The 17338-nt window shown below is 40.3% G+C and overlaps 1 protein-coding gene across 9 annotated transcripts in view; it reads right to left on the reverse strand.

Annotated features, from left to right (window-relative positions):
- The window catches only part of NCOA7 (nuclear receptor coactivator 7), an 89544-nt gene that overhangs the window by 48782 nt on the left and 23424 nt on the right, over window positions 1-17338 (reverse strand). For 7 of the 9 annotated variants that reach the window (XM_030490875.1, XM_030490867.1, XM_030490870.2 and 4 more), the window contains one exon: window positions 14798-14929. In XM_030490875.1, coding sequence (XP_030346735.1) covers window positions 14798-14847 — 50 coding nt within the window. In that variant the 5' untranslated portion in view covers window positions 14848-14929. Of the gene's footprint in view, window positions 1-8228; window positions 9303-14797; window positions 14983-17338 lie in introns of those variants that run through there. The other 2 variants (XM_030490869.1, XM_032920033.1) reach the window with 2 other exon arrangements.

Below are 17338 nucleotides of genomic sequence, written 5' to 3' on the forward strand. Positions count from 1 at the left end.
AGGCGCTTTTCAGGCAAGAATGATTAAGAATTTGGGCACTCCATAATTTCTGTTCCATCCTCAAGGCAGGCATCAGATTTTGAGATGGTGCAAAGCCTACTCCCACTGCTCCATTCAAGGCAATGATCATCCAACTCTCAAAGCAGCAACCTTGACACTAGAAAAATACCAGATGAGAACAGAGTATCCATGACAGTCATCACAGGACTCAGACTTACTGCAACTCTGTCTAGGGTTATGAGCTCTACTAGGAAGATGCTGCTTTTAGGGGTCTCTAAAGCCTGGCCAAAATTACAGAGGGGATTTCTCTGAATAAAACCAACATTCAGTCTAACAGTTATGAGAGCAAAAGGGAGATAAAGGCCAAATAAATAAATAACTGAAACCCCTCAGCGTCAGATTTTGCCATTAAATCAGCCTTCCGGGCAAAACAATATGCATCTTTTCCAGTGAATGGGTAAGGCGTTATTGCAGAAGATGTTTGTTTTTCAGTATCAAAGTCAATGGATATGTAGTGTTTTACCACGAAAGTTGCTGAGGGAAGGAAGAGGGAGAGAGAAAAAGGGAGGGTGGGAGAAACAAACAGCTTATCTGCGAAACCACTCTGGTTTCTGAAGAGTTTTACACATCTGTAATTTCATTTAGACACCAGATAACATTTCTCAAGCTAATTGGTTCTGACAGGCAAAACATTTCTTCTGAATTTATATAGAGGCAGCTCCTCTACAGCTCCTCTAAGTGTTTTCTGAGCAACAACCAATAAACCATTTCCCAAGTCTGTCCAAATAGAGTTTCCCAGTGAAAGTTTTCAGTCGATTACTGTATACAGCAGATGGCATGGGGGCTTTTCCACCGAGTTCCATGAGAATCAGAGGAACAGGTTCTTAATGGGCACTGTGAGATGGCTTGCAGAGATCTTTCAGACATCTACCTTACACAGAAGGAACAAGGAGCAGAAGCTTTCTAGAACACAAAGAACATCCTCATACCATTTAATAAAGACTAATGACCTGAAATGGACATAATCTCAGCGTAGGCAGGTAAAAATACAAGGTTAGCAGTGCTCACTTAAATCAATTTGCAACTGACTGCTTAATGGCTCGGGCACTGACTTACAGGAAAAGAGCTAGGAAAGATTTCAAGAAAAGGTCTGCTTCATCTTCCAGAGCCAAGTCTCTTTGACTGCCTACAAAAAACAAATACATTTTTAAAATAAAACAGCCTGAATCGCCCATTACACTACCACAGTAGGTGGTTAGCGTAAAAAGAAAACTGATGAGAGAAAGGAGGGGTTATCTCATCTGCACAACTTTCACTAGAAGGCTACAATCGATCAGTAATGCTCTGCAACTCTGACACAATCAAGAAATGGAAATCTGACAACACTCTTTTTTCCTAGAAATTTAATTTGGTTAACAGTATTCAACAGAGATGCCTTACAAACAATTGCATAGAACCTCATTTGATATATAACAATTAATCATAGATAAAGAGCACTAGGTAGAATATTCCAAAAAAACTTCCAGGGCATGATTTTTATGATGTATTAGATTAAGGAAAAAAAAAATCATATATCACAGACAACTCTTGCTTTAGAAACAAAAGCATCTAACAAAGTGGCCTTCCAAAAAAAAAAAAAATTAAATAAAAAAAAATTAAAAAAGGCGGGAAGGGAGCAGAAATCTTCATTTTATCTTGAAGCTGACACAGTTTTCCTTTTGGGAATTTTCCACAATGTGCATCCTCTAAAACATGCCTTGATATCTGGCATACAATCAGCTTGACATCCTGTACAGCACTAACAGATCATGTTCTGCAAATGCTGTTTTTTAAATCCATTTATGCATTTATGCGGTAAGATTAACTGAACTTGTAAAAAAGAGCTTTAAAATACTTCAAGCATCTTAATCTGGTTTGTTCCCAGCAAGATTCCTGTTCATTTACTTTGTGTACAAAATTATATAAACCCCAATTATTTTATTCAGAATTAAACATTTTCATCTTAATTCAAACCTCTGCACTCAATATGTAATAATTTCTTTGTACCCTACATGCCTTTCTTCACCCATCCAGAACAGCTAAATAAATCAAATTCATGACATTAAAAGAAATTATATACAGAAACCTTACAGTAAAAACCCCCATTAGGCACCCACTGGTCAGATTCTAGTCAGCTATATTCCAGCCCACAGAGATCATCCATCTCCCCTTCACCAGCTTAGTGCCAGCACAACCCAGCCAGCTCCGGGCACGGCTATGCTCTCATCCCATCTAATGCAACCTGACCAATATGCAATCTCAGACAAAATAAATCATTACTGTTCTCAAAGCCAAAGGAAGTCAGACTCCTTGCCAGACCGTAACACTTAGCTCCAGACTTCCTCAGTGCAGCTACTTTCACTTCGCAACAGAAACGAATACAAAACTGTTCCCCCTCAGTGAGAAATCTTCGTAAAACTAAAGAGTTTTCACCCTGCGAGAAAGCATGCTCCATAAAACACCAGCCATTTCAGGCTGCTATGTATCCTGTTTTGGAAATGAGCAAGGCACAAGGCTGTATGTTTACTATTAAAACAGACTATTCAGGCAAAAATAAGGGATGGAACACATTTTTTATGAAATATTTAAACAATTAGCTGCAGAGGGGGAAAAAAAAATACAAGAAAAGTAACTCTGAAATAGTTATCAAGGACAACAGTGTGATTGCAGACACTAAATAATCCATAATCTGATCATTCCAAATGACAAACAGCAACTAAATAAAGCTCTGATATTAGCAGGACAGGTCAAAACTGGAAATTTCAACTTTTACCAGAATTCCTGTTACTAATTTACAACAAATGCCAGCAGCAGGTTTCACACGTGGTCAGTCATCAGCAACGGTCAAGAAAGTTGGCACGCTCCAAACACTAAAATACTGTACTGACAATCAGGGTACGTCCGTCTTCTTCCTGATGTTACCCTTAGCTTACAAAAATAAGTAATTCTGCCTCTGTTTCATCATCTGTAATGTTGAGGGAAGGATTTCTGGTAAAGCTGTTCTGGAAATATATTGTACCTTCTGACAGAAAATAATGTTAATTTTCCTCCCAGTCTTCTGACTGATACGAGGAAATTTTAAATATCCACTTAAGCTCTCTTATATATATTGCGGGTGAGGGGGGAAATAATCACAATTTCCTAGGGTAAAATTCAAGAGTGTTTTGAGCTGCCAGGAAGTTTTTATTTTCTTAAATTTAAGAATATGCTCCCATACAGCTTAATAAACTTTCTATTTTTAAAGGCAGAAAGTATCCCCATGTTTTCTGTTTACTTAGCAAAAGAGGTTAAGATGTATTCAGCGCCCCATTACCATGACAAAAATTTAATAAAATTTTTTCCATAGGGAAAGGATTTTGGAAAGCTGTTTTGTTTAATTCCTTCTCTTATAACCTCAACTCACTGTAGGCTCTCACAAAACAGCTTTAGGCAGAAGGCAAAATGAAGAAATCCTCCCCTTCGGCCAACTCCTTTAACTGTGCCTGATGTTCACTTAACAGGCTTGCTCAATTAAACCCACACCATAGCTCTCTACCTTGTCAGTAATACCAACTTTAACTCTTACCACACTCCCATCCTGCTTCTCCTCTTCTCTGCTAACAATGCCAGATACTTTCTCCTACTGTGGTGTTCATTAATCACCCCAAACCGCTCCTACACATGTAACAAATTCTTCACAAAGAGGCTTAGCAAGATGCTCTCCCTGCACCGAAGCCCTGGCCAGGGAGGAACTGCCTTGCTCGGTCACCTCCAGCCAGCGCTGGGCTCCCTTCAGCTGCTGTCCCACGCTCAGTGCCAGCTCCCAAGCCAACACTCCCCGTGCCATCAGCTTGCTGAAGCGGTAAGAAAGAGGTTTGCACTGCAAGGGCTGGGAGAAGGGCAGCTTCCCCTGCTGCAAAGCACAAGGAAACGGTGACTGCTTCTCCAACAGCAGCAAGGAAGAGAAGAAATTGTTGTTTTCTCCATACAGAGGATCTTAATGTTACATAAGTTGACTCTGTTAACTGAAGTCACCTGTGTGACTTTGCTGACTGGCAAGGTCAGGAGATCCAGAAGTAACCATAGTCAAGAAGTCGGTGATCAAAGTGAAGTCAAAATTGCAATTATTTATTTAAATGACCACTAAAAGGGTTATCTTAGAGAAAGAGGGGGACTGAGATTTAAAGCGCCTGTCTCTGCATTAGCTTCTGCTTTTACTTAAAAAGTTACCTTAGAAATTAACATTTAAATGTCAAGGCTCTCTACATCATTGCAGCACTCTATAAACAAAAGTAGTTTAAAAAAGAAAAGCACAGAGAAAAAAACCATACAACTTATTTTCTTATTATTAATAGAAAAGACAGGTGGGGGGAGGGGAAAAGCAGCACTAAAAAGAAACTCAAACTTATGTTTTTAAATCCTAACTTTCATAATCATACCAGATATATCCAAATATCACCATACAATTCTCAGGAATTCTGTTAATCACAGCTGGCGCTTATAGCATGAGAGATGCTGTGCACGTGCTTACAAAAAGGTTGCAAACTCATCTGTTCAGGAGCAAATTTACAGCAAGAAGCACAATGACACAAGTGGAAGAGGTTGTATTTCAAGTATTTCACAGTAATTATTAAAAACAAAACTCAACCAACTCACCATGTGTCTCAGTTCTGTGTTTGAATTCATTGCCCCCCAAAAACTTGTAACCTAGTTTGCACATTGAGCAGTTTAATGGGCTTCCTGAATGGAGTTCCCATTAACTGACACTCACAGGTGAGAAAATGCCCAAGCGCGCTCGAGATCCTGTTACATGGGTTATAGTTCTAAGAAACACGCAGCAATGCTGATAATAGGTGGGAAAAAGAGGAATCTGTAGCTTCAATGTCTGAAATAACGATTGGTATTGTCTCATACAATGGGTATTTCATAAATGGGAAAGATAATCCTCCTCTCCCAGAGGAGGTGTTTGCATCAACGCTTCTATACAAAATAATATGGCACCACCATTTTAATACCATGGTCAAAAGGCCATTAACGATAAGTATGAAGATGACAAGACAGGGTAGGGCCTGCCTACATGGGTCAGTCACACGGCAGGCATGTACCAAGGAAACTTCTCATATGCATATACCTTATGCTAAAATGAGTATTTGCATGATCTGATATTTTTCAGTAGCCAAAGCATTACACTAGTGTAGTAGGTCCTCCATTATATTTACACTTCTTAATGACTATGTTTATTACTATGTCTTAAAATTTCTCTGTGGTTTTTATATCAAATATTGTAATATTTATGCTTTCAGTTTTGACTGAAAAACAGTTTGGATCTTTTCATTTACTCTTCAGCTGAAACTTTAAACACGCAATCAAAGTGCATATGGTTGGAAGGGGAAGAAGCAATGACTGCAGGTGAAAAACAAAAGGCAAAAAGTAAATCTTGCCCTCCGCCAGCATGATAGAAGGGTCGAGAGGAGAACACAAGAGGTTCTGCTCCATCTCTATGTTCTCCAGACTCTAAGCCCAGAAGGTCCCACTACACTTCAGACAGGCGCTGAACTAGAATAAGCAGCTGAGGAAACCAGAAAATTTGGACTTGATGTTTTAAGGCAACCCCTCTGCTTAACACCGAGCATCCTCGCTCCCGGCAGCAAGCACACGCACCCAGGCTGCGGCATGGCTGAGTGCCTCCTCGTCCCGTAGCTGCGGAGCAGCAGGAGGAAGCAGGCCGGCTATCGTCAGTCCCCTGCTGTGCTCACGGACAACAGCCCACCAGATGCGGCCTGCTGGAGCCAGATACGGCCGGTGCTGTGCGACACCCCGTCCTGCTGCCTGCCGCTGTCCCACCGTGCCGGTTCCCGTCAGGGCTGGGAAGGAAAGCTGCCTGGGTCCTACTCCTGCTGCGGTAGGTGGGTGCGGAGCTGCTGGCCCTCCTTCCTCTCCCATGCCCTCGTGGTTCACCTGCAGCAGCAGCCCCTTGGGCCTGCTCCCACCATCCTTGCTACAGCTCTGTTCCCACAAGCAGCTTTCACTGCTGTTGAACCTAACAGCGTGATTCCTCATATGCATAAAATTGCTGAAATGCTCAAATTGTTCACGGGACCAGAGTCATATGCTGTAGTTATAATGCACTCTGAGATTGCAGGGGAAAAAAAAAAAAACAGCGGGAGGTAGGAGGGAGGTGGTGGAGGCAGCATTTGTAACACAAAATACTTCTATAATGCCAAAAAACCCTTCCCAGCCTTAGGCAATCAGAACTGCTACATGCAGCACCTGCTGTGCTCCAGGTGGATAGAGGAGCACCATCTTTTTACCACATATACTGAGCATACAGATAAATCTTCTGCTTAAGGAGATTTGATTTTTAAAGGCTGATTGAAACATGTGATTAACACCTTGAAGCCATGTATTTATAGAAGCATTACTGAAAGCAAGAATCCAGCAGCTGACAGAAATGCACTGTTATGTCAAACCCATAAAATATAATTCGAATTTACCTGTGATTAGCTAGATGTTAAGTTTACGCCTACTGAAATAAAAACAGCCACTCCAGAAAAATAGTGGTAGAAAGTTATTATCAGCATATTAAGTGCTATACAAGGCAAGTTCTCTGTGCCAGACTGCTGTCTGACAGGAAAATAGTGCATTTAGACAACCAAAGAGCTGATTTATGGCTCATTTACATTACAAAGGTTTTCCAGCACAAGGACAATTCTCTCCCTCCTCCCCAAATTCCTAACCAGTTCTCTGCTCTCCTTGGGATTTTCTCTCACATAAATCAACAAGACAAATCCCACAGACCTCAATGGAATAGCATGGGAGACTTAGAGTTTAGCTAACGTACATGCTTAAATTTCAGATGATCCTAGGCAACACTCCCTGCCCAGACTACAGAATAGGACAAAAAAACCCCACTGCAAGCCTATACTTAGAACACACCTCTCCATGATCAGATTGGCAGGAGCAGGGTTGGGAGAAATCCTTTCCAAACCCAGCCTGGAAGCTGGATTAATGCTGAGGACCTGAAAGTTTACTAGCCTGGCACCAGGGGGAACCTAATGCCATCGGGAATATCCACGCAGCCTCTTACCCTCCCCAAAGCCCTAGGGAAGAGGGAAAAAGCTTCATTTCCTGGGGGAGACAGGAGTGGGGAGCCCAAAGTCCACCGGCACGCAGCAGAAACTGCAGAACATGCAACTAACAGCTCAAATTCAGCACAAGCATGAAGCATACCCATGCAGGATCCACAGCACTTCTCCTGTTACCAAAAGAACTCCCTTAGTTAGCTATATAAGGCTTTCCAATCCCTTGGACAGAGGGGGGAAAAACTGCCTCTTTCCAAAAGCACATTCCTGCAGGTGTAATTCATATCTTTCCCTTTAAACGTGCAGCACCCTTACCAGAAATAGACCATCCCACCAGCCAAACCAACAACCCAATGTAGCAGGGCACATGCCAGAAACAAACAGGCAGAAGTGTGGAATCACAGCAGCAGACACAAGGCAAGCAATTTCGGCTGCAGGCCAGAAACACCAGCAACGTTCCCTGACGGGGCTTATCTAGCTTCCTATCAACCTGGGTTTTCTTCAGTCCAGCAAACTCTTGACATATCTCACAATGCTGATTCTTCTCCTTCTCAAAATACTGTACACCACATGCGCTACTACTATATGGTACAAAGCTGACCAGGATTGCTGCCACAAGGTGGTAAAACAGCTGGGATTTCTCAGAGCATAAGCAAGAAAAGATTAACAGCACCACCAGAAAGTCAGTACCATCAAGCATCTCTTTAGGTGTGTGCCTCCTTGTCACTTAAACAAAACTCTGGCTGCTTCTGTAAGGGGCCTTCATGCTACAGCAGCTCCTTGATGGCAGCTCTGCCATCCATAAGAGATGTGGCAAAAACAGAAGACTGAGTGGGACCACCTCTTTCAGTAGCATCTTACACAGCATTGCTTTAAAATTGACTGTGGAACCACAGATCCACCACCAATTATTAACGCTGAAGTTCCACCTGTGTTTAAGCTAGGCTTAATTTTAAAACAGTTCATTGGGATTAAGCAGGATTTTATGCAGTAGGTCCTAAAAAGCAGAAGAGAAGATACATCTGGGAGGCTGAAGGGAGTACACCACACACAACAGAAACACAGCCTAATTTAAAAGGGTAATTATATTAGTTTCCTACAGACAACAGTAAAAAGTCTGTATCTGACCTATCCAGAAAACCATACTATGAAGGCCCCAAATTTTATAGCCTTTAGGATACAATATCTTTAAATCCTTCCAAGAGCAAAAAGGTAGATGGCATGACCCACCAGGAGCCTCCAGCACACCCCTTATGCCTGGCATACACAGCTGCAGGCCACAGGGAAGAAGAGGAAGACAAAATACATTACAACTATGGTAATAGCAACTCTTATCAAAACTGCACAGACTCCTACATCAAAAGGCCTATCATGTAACTATTTATGTTCTAAATAGAGGCTAAGTAAGTTCCTTTTTCTGCATTTTCTTTTTAAAGGCTGATAAGAGACACCCAAATGTCCCTTTGGGAAAAGCAAATATAAGGTCATTGTGTGCTTGCTGCCTAACAAGCCAGCTTATACATATCTTGCAAGGTCATCAGCGAAAATTCTGAAATTGCTGGTGTGACACTGCATGTTTGAAGAGTAAATAAACAGAAACTCTTTTCTCGGTATATTATGTGATGTAGTCCTCAAAGAAATCAAGGACATCATGAAACTCTGCCTTTCTTCTCTTTCCTAAAAAAAGCCTCTTTATACAGAGCCCACACTGTTACCCAGTCTCACTTCACATGCAGAGGGAAGTGAACGGGTGAGGAGATTAACCATGCTTCCCGTCTTATGCAAGCTTTGTATCTCCATAAATAGCATTTCTGGTACTGGAAAATTTTGTAAAACCCTGAAGAAAGCCTCGGGGCCCCATTAAATACTTCCACTAACTCTGTTGTCCAATAACAAAATTCTTCTTCAATCCTAAATGACTCCATACTCGTGAGGATAAAAGCACTGGAAAGAACCGAGGCTGCAGAAACCACTGCCTGGTTTAAGCTTCCCAGAGGAAGCACTCACATTGAGAATAATTGTGTGATTCACAGGCTAAGTAGAGGATAGTAATTCATGCTCTTCTGCTGACTCTCATCCTGTACCACAGAATTACAAGACCACTCATCTCGAAACCTCACAGTCCAGAGAGCTACAGCAATGTGAGATGAGGACACAGTTCCCAAGACAAGCAGCTGTTCAACATAACTTTTCCCCTGCACTGCAACACTCATCAGAGAAAGCAGGTTCAATTTCCCCCCAACTCTCATTCTCCAGGTTTACACCCATCGTAAAAAGAAAAATTTCCTTCTTTATATATATATATATATACACACACACCCCCCACTAAGTTTGTGAGCAATGAACAGCAAGTGTGTCTCAAGCTTCTGAAGGACCTAACCAACATCCCAAAGCTCTACTCAAAAGCTCCTTGTGCTGCTGTCTGTGAAATTCTAAACATTCTTCAATGTCTGAAAACTATGACGATTGCAAAGGACAGCTGAAATGCTCACCTACACAGCAGCAGGCTGCAAGTCTGCTAAAAACATTGAAACCTCTCCATTTTAAGTAACTAAGGCAAATCACAATACTGTATGTTGCAGAAAGTATTTAATGGGTTCTCTCAGCATCCAACATAGCAAATCAATTGTCCTGCACATACACCCTTAAATAACAGAGCAAATAGTATCAATTGCACCCCATAAATCTGAAGTAGTGATATCTTTAGCCTTTTCTTAGAAAATAAAATGCATCAGGCATACATGTTATTGGTCAAAACAATATGAATAAAATGCAATACTGTGTTTTAGTTTCAATAACAGGATTATGAAGTAATGTTTATATGTCTGGAAGCAGAGCTAAGAAATTTCCATTATACAGATGAGCTGAAATGATGTATTATTTCCTAGAGCCATTTAAAAAAATTTAAGCATCTCCAGGATCTTGGCTTGACTGTTCTTCACGCCCAAGATAAACCTCCACAATGGTTTGTTTTAAAAACAATGTGTAGAAACTTTTCCTTCTAAAAGCAAGAAATAAATTGTGGGTGCTATGGGAAACCTGAATAAACATCAACACTTTGGCTCAGCAGAGCAAGAACAATTGCAAGGAGATTATTGCTAGAGAAGTAGTGATCTGAGGAGCATGCAGCATTTGAAGCCTGTTACATGGATACAGTAAGTCTGGCCAACAAGGAAAGCTCCTAACAGGAAAACCTATGACAAAGTCTCACGTACAGGAGATGCCCTCAGGAAAGTACGTTTGTGCATATGTTCCTTTATCTGGGTTTCCCTCCTTCCTAGCCATCACCAATACTCTCTCTCTCAATACATTCCCTCTGGGCTTGCTGCATTTTTCTTATTTAATCATCTATGTCTTAATATCTACAGGAATAAAAAATATGAGGCATATAAACACTGAATATGGGAATAAACCAGAGCAAAGCCAGGAAAATTCCAAATTAGATGTTTATAAACCTATTAGTTTGTAATATGTAGAAGACTGACCAAAGGAGTGACCACAGTGTGTCAGACCAAGGGTCCGCGCATCCTGCCTCCAGCAGCAGCCAAGAGCAAGGACCAGGGAAAGACCATAATAATATGACAAGTATATACATGACTCCTTCTACAGCTAAGTTTTCCAGACTCCAGCTGTTTGCAGCTCTGCAGCTACATATTAATGAAGCCTATCTTCATTAATAAGTGAATGAAGTGGTTGTGAATGTTTCAAAGGAGAGATAAGGTTAGGTCGCAAACAACTAATGTGATTGGAATGCTGTATATCATTTGTTGTATGGTCTGGTTTACTTATTTTTAGGTATTAAAAAATAATTAGAAGAAGAAAAAAAGCTGTAAATTAGAGCCTGGTAAAAAGTAAATGATAACTGTACTAAACACATATATCTTTGTAAATCTTGGGTTTAATGTACAAACCTTAATCTGCATGAATGTAAATTTAGGTATCTAAGCCAAGAATCTAAATTAAAAAAGAACATGCTGTGGATCCCTTTATTTCCCTTAAATATTCACATCATAAGGCAACACAAGGTGAACACCAGGTTGAACAACTGGCTTCGCGTTCTGACAGAGTTACAGCAACCTGGAGCTAAAGGGAGTCTCTGTCTACTCATATGGGCTTTGGAGCATGGCACAAGGCATTTATGTAGTTTTTCAAAAGAATGATGCTAACAAGACCAATGTAAATTCAATAAATGCAAAAGCACACAAATCCCAGTGAGAATATTTTCCCTAGTAGAAGCACTTCATGTTTGACCTCAGAAATCTGGCTCAGTGATGACTGAAAAAAAGAGACCGAGAACTCAAATTTGTGATTCCCCTGGAAACTATTAAAAAAAAAAAAAAAAAAAAAAACCCAAACCAAAAAAGACATTCAATGTAAGTATCAGTTTTGCAGTTCATCTCTATACAGCATTCTTCAGATTAAGGTCACCATAAGCTGGAGACATAACTATTAATAAAATTAATGTAAGCATCTTGGTTGACTTGTTGAAAAATTACAATTTTTCAAATAAAGCACTGCTTATGGGTCATTCTCTGCTAAGACATAGTAGAGAGCTACTTGACATAGATCATATAAAGCAAAAGATTGCTGAGTAACTCACAGTGAGGAAGGCCAAGAGACACAGAAAACTTGAAACTAAGAGCCCCTTTTGCCATTCTTTCAGAAAGCTGTTCAAACTCTTCCCTTACAAGTTCTCATCTCCTAGAACCACTTGTCCAGATATATCCAGTATCACAAAACAGCACACACAAAGCAATTCCAGTTTCAAGCTGTACATTCAGTGTTCCAGACTACCAATTTATATCTAAGGCAATTCTTTCCATGTGACATGTGTCACTCATTTTAGTAATTTCTTTTTAAATTAATTAATAATTTTAATAGCTGTTCATTTCACAAGGTTTAAAAACTCTGAACTTGTCCCTACACGATGGGCAGGGGAAAACCAAGAGGTTCTCCATTCTGTAAGGAGAGAGGGAAGATGAAAGGACAGGCAGAGGGAAATGGCAAATTGTACCAGGGTTCAAGGGCATATGATCACAGTAAAAAGCACCAGATGTCACAGTGAAGTCAGGGACCCAGTACACATAGATGTGTCACTGTACATCTATCCTACACTGTACCATTTATTTTTGAACTTGCTGGATACCAGGACAGACTTCACAGCAAGAGGAGACAGTTCTTCGCAAGAGCTAGGGTAATACTAGTCTGTTTGGGAGCTAATGACACAGAAGTCAGCAGAGCCTAAAAACAAGGTCTGAAGAATTAAGTAAGAAAAACTTAACTACACAGAATAGTCTTTAAGTAGGAGTAGCAGGCTTAAATAAGGACTTATTGCATAAGAGAAATTTATGCTTGCTTGTTACTCTCATACTTTTACTTCTTGCCTGTTAAACTCCCACAAGCTGTAACATCTATCTGCATAAGGAATCTAAATCAGTCTTTAAAAAGTTATGTGGAGATTTCTATTTTGTTAGAAAAGTTACTTGCTTCATTTCTTGCCAACCAAGGAAAAAATAAGCCCTTCACCACAAAACACAGTGTGTAAAGCAGCATTTGGTAAAAAGCAAAAAATGGGTGGTGGGGGTTTATTAATTACGGCTTAACTTGCCATAGGGAGGGGGAAAGCAGAGCCCTTTCCCCCACCCTCCTGACATGGAGCACAGTTTTCCCTCCTGCTGGCAAAAAGTCTAACCCACTTCCCATTCTCTTCCTAGGTAATCAATAGTCTTCTCTCATAAACATCTGATCATAGACAAAAATAACAAGGTTCAGGCAAAAGGGTAAGAGGGAGAGTACTTATAAGAATGTTTACTATACATAAATTCAGATTTTGTAAATATTATTATCTTAGGCTCACAAAACATAGCAGCACTAAGAAGAGAAAGGAAAAAAAACAGTAATGGAAGTAGAGGTATTGGGGAACCAGCTGAGGTTGCTCCTAGCTTAGTAAGTATGAGCCCAAGCTATCAGGAAAAGCAGGGTGTCTGAAACAGCACACAAAACAGTATGAAGGTGAAAACTTTTTAAACTTGGATGCTTTAATTCCAGGATAGAACAGGTGTCTACAGATTCTAAGATACAAAACAACAAACTTGTCAGCACCAGCAAAACATGTACCTGATGAAATTATCTGTGTCTCAATATCAGGCCCCTAAGCTGGGAACTCTGGTCTACATCAAGTCAAAAGCTAAATTATTAGAACTGCGTTAGTACTAAAGGCAGTATATAAGCAACCTATTATTTCCAGGTACTCATATGACATTTATATGGGTCATCATGTAAAGCATTCACACCATTCATTCATCTGCAAGGTGCTGAGATGCCTGTTTACTAGAGGAAGCATGATGGACTTCAGATGTTAGACTAAAATCAAGGACATGTCAGTTCAGTTCTGCTTCTGTCCCTGACCACACGCACAGACAGTGTACTGGAAGGTAAGCTGGGCATATACCACCTTCTGACCTATTTTAGTTTCTATTAAAACATGCCTTGAGGATCTGCAAGAACACTCTTGTAGAAATCATATGGGTTTGCTTAGAGCGGGAATTTCATTTAAGGGCCTGCAACCTACCTGAAGAAAAAAGATGCAAGCCAGGAGGGAAAGAGACAGATGACTTCCCCAAAGTTACATAGCAGATAAGCGCTAGAACTACAAATTGATTTCAGGTCGTTCTGACCCTTATCTAATGCCCTACACCCATACAGGACACACTGCCCCTGTGAATTTTTAAAAGGGAACAGCCATAGATGACACAGAAAAGCTGCAAAACAAATTAAATACACATCAAGGACTTTGCTGAAAGCCTCTTGAGGCTATCTGTTTAGCAGACAGCATTTAGAAAGGACTCAAAGCACTCTTTTCAAAACTGAAGCATCTTACTCAGACATGTCTCTCAAAGCCTGAGTCTTCCTTAACAAGAAATTACTTGTTCCTTAGCACAATCTCTTTAGAAACTTCTGCTTTCTTCTTCTTGATACCTTGATTTAGCACAGAGTGGAGAGAGTATATGCTTTTCCTCCTCAGTGGTGCAGAAAGTATCTTTGAGTCAAAAGATGCTTTTTACACTGATTTCCTCCCCCTCCTACCCTTCCAAGAGTGAGCAAGCTTTGGTTCTTCTTCATCAGAGCTCAGAGATGATTACACATTTGCTAAATTAACAAAGACAAGAAATCAACATCACTTATTTCTCAAAAATACACCAGTCGTATTCCAAATGATAAAAATGACTGACTGAAAAAACATTGCTTTTATTTATAAAGATTATAGATTTAGGGAGCTTACCCTTTCTTAGCTGATCTTATCCTATAAGATAATATTATTTAGTCTGTAGTTTATTTGAAATCAGATAAACTTTAGGTTTAGACATATTTATGTTTTAGATGTGCTTGTTTTTATAAACACTCTTCAGGACCTGGATATTGTAAGCTCAAATGCAGTGTTATCTGCAATTGTGTACCCAAGAACAGTTTTGTGTTACAAGTAACAATAATAATTCAAGTTTATCTCCACTACCCAAAAGGAAAAAAAAAAATTACCACTCCAAATTAGGGATACAGCAAGGAAAGAACTTTCTGGATACATAATGCAGCATGGGTTTCATTTTTTACATACTTGAAAAATCATAAAGCCTTGTGAAAAAGGCAGAATGAGGAGTTCAGTATTTTAATCAACATTGAAATAAACCCTGTAACCTTACCGAGCAAAATAGCCTTGTCTTCGTTCCTTCTTCTCTTCCTTGGTCTCCATTATGTACAGTCAAATGGGCAAGGTGAGCAGCCAAGCGTGATGCTCTTTTTCCCCTCAGTACCTCATATCCAGGCAGAGTCCTCTATATATAACATTCAAAAACAGGAAGTTCATAAATCAGCATGTCAACAACACCTACAAAAAACAACAGGGTCGTGGAAATGCAATTGACCCAGTGACAAAGCAAAGTAAAACTTTAACCAGTCAGTGCTTGCCACGTGATACCCATTTAGTATACAATGAGATAAACCCCAATAAATTCACTTAGGCCAGTTTCTCCAGTAAAGGAAGAGAGATACAGGAAAGCAGGTAACCCAAAAGGCAGTAGCAAGCTTTAACACCCTGGAAGGATTAAAGTATTTTGCAAGCTGTTAAATAGTTTATACCAAAACATCTTCCTGGTTTCATGTGTTTTAGAGGCAGGAAGATCAAGAGAAGCCTTGGAAATATCCAGTACAAACAGTATAACCAGAAAGACACATAATGTTCGCTTTATAAAAATTCTGTAAAAACGTGAGAAATAAGAAAGTTTTAAAACAATGTAGAGAAAAAAAGAGCAATTTATGTTGTTTACACAGGTTTGATTGTTGTGAACATATACACAAGTTTATATGTTGTGAACATATAAACAAGTATACGGGGAGAAACACGATGGACCTCCTGCTCTCCATATGAACTGCAGTCACCTTGAGACAAACACAACTAGGGAAGGTTTTCTCAGAAGGTTGTGGGGTTTTTTTAATAAGAAATTAAAAAGGAGACTGGTGCCACTGGCTTTTGACATGGAAATCACCACCTCTCTGCAGAATGCTGTATTGAAGCACCTGGAAACCAAGAGTTGGGAATTTCAGGACTGCTTGGTAATTACAGCAATTAATGATATGTCACATCGGTTGCTGTCCCGCATTCCTGCCAAGCTGTTTTATCCTCTTCCCCTTCTCCAACACACGTTCAAGTTACCCTGACAGCTTGTGCACATGCACAAAATAAGTTAACTTCTTAAGAATTCTTTATCAGTATTTCAGATTGAAGATCAAATCGGAAGTTACTACTAAACATTTCAGCTTAATGGGCTGTATAACAAAGAAATAGAAGCCACATAAATTATGATTCATAGCAAAAGAAGAAAAATTCCTCTGGGACCTAATCAGTTCCCATTATTTTCCCTCGCATTAAAAGATTATAAGCTACAAACTGCCAGATGTCAACAAAAGAGATAATGTAGCAAAAATAGACTTATCTATTTGAAAAGCCCAAGAATACAATCACCAAGATTCTATAAGAAATACCTGCCATAATTTTCTCTCCATACTTACAAAGCACTGGTGCGCAGCAATTAAAGTCCATTGCTTCAAAATGCACTTTTTATTACTCCTTGATTTTTAATACATCCAGCACATCAGAAAGAATCTAGTCTCTCTGATCTTTATGCATCAGGTAGAGTCTTACAGTAATGATCACTCTTTAAATGGCAAATTTGCCTATGACATCTTTGGCTTTATAAAGGGAATACTGTTTTACCTCTTCAAGTTAACGCATGCGGCAGTATTCAGCCAGACACAAAAACCTACATAACAGCAGCATAAAAGCAACATCAAAATGAACTGTCCTGCTCAGATGGCCGGTCTGTATGAAGATATCACATATTTCCTGATAATTTCAGTGCATTCTTATCATCCCTGCTGAGGCAGGTGCTTAGATCTTCAGAGAATCAAAATCGGTGGCTTTGTGAGCACTGGATTTAGAGTTACAAGAAATCTTTCAAAGCAGACAACTACAACCTCTACAGCAAAGTACAAAAAGTTCAGTGAAAGAGGAGCCACTCTTTCCCTTTGCCTGCTTTGCCTTCATGACACTTAGCGGTGTGTGCACAAGGGCACAGACAGGCCAGAACTGAGCCTCACATTGACTCTAAGAACTATTAAATAACCACAGACCATCAAGATAATATTAAATCCATGATCCCCAGGACAGCAGGACCTATGGGAACAAGAGGAGGAAGTGGGGAGAGCCCCTCTCACTTCACCAAAACACGATCAGCTGGGATGAACGGAGGGAAGTGAGATCTGTCCTCAAGGCCTAACCCTATGCAAGAGTCAGCAGCATACTCCTTCCATTCATTCTCTTCCTCTCCTGTGATCTATCAACCCCACCCAGGGGAATAGCAGCCCTGCTCCAGCATGGAGGGGGCAGATGAAGAGAGTGCTACTGCCAGGAAGCCAGGAGGACAAAAACATACCTGCCCATAGCCCTGTCTTGCCCAGTGCCAGAAGTGCTGGAGTAGCCACTCCCTGCTTCTGCAAGGATGGGCATGAAGAGAGAGGAGACAGGGCTTAACCCTGGACCTAACCACAGATGCTGCAGGAGGTGCCAGCACCAAACCAGAGGGGCACCGCTCAGGTTTTCTGTTTGCTTTCATCACTGATGAACACAGCTAGCAATGACAATGTGGGGTATGGAACCTGCTCTTCTTACACCAACCAAATGCAAT

The sequence above is a fragment of the Strigops habroptila genome, chromosome 6, assembly GCF_004027225.2.
Source record: "Strigops habroptila isolate Jane chromosome 6, bStrHab1.2.pri, whole genome shotgun sequence".
Classification (NCBI taxonomy): domain Eukaryota; kingdom Metazoa; phylum Chordata; class Aves; order Psittaciformes; family Psittacidae; genus Strigops; species Strigops habroptila.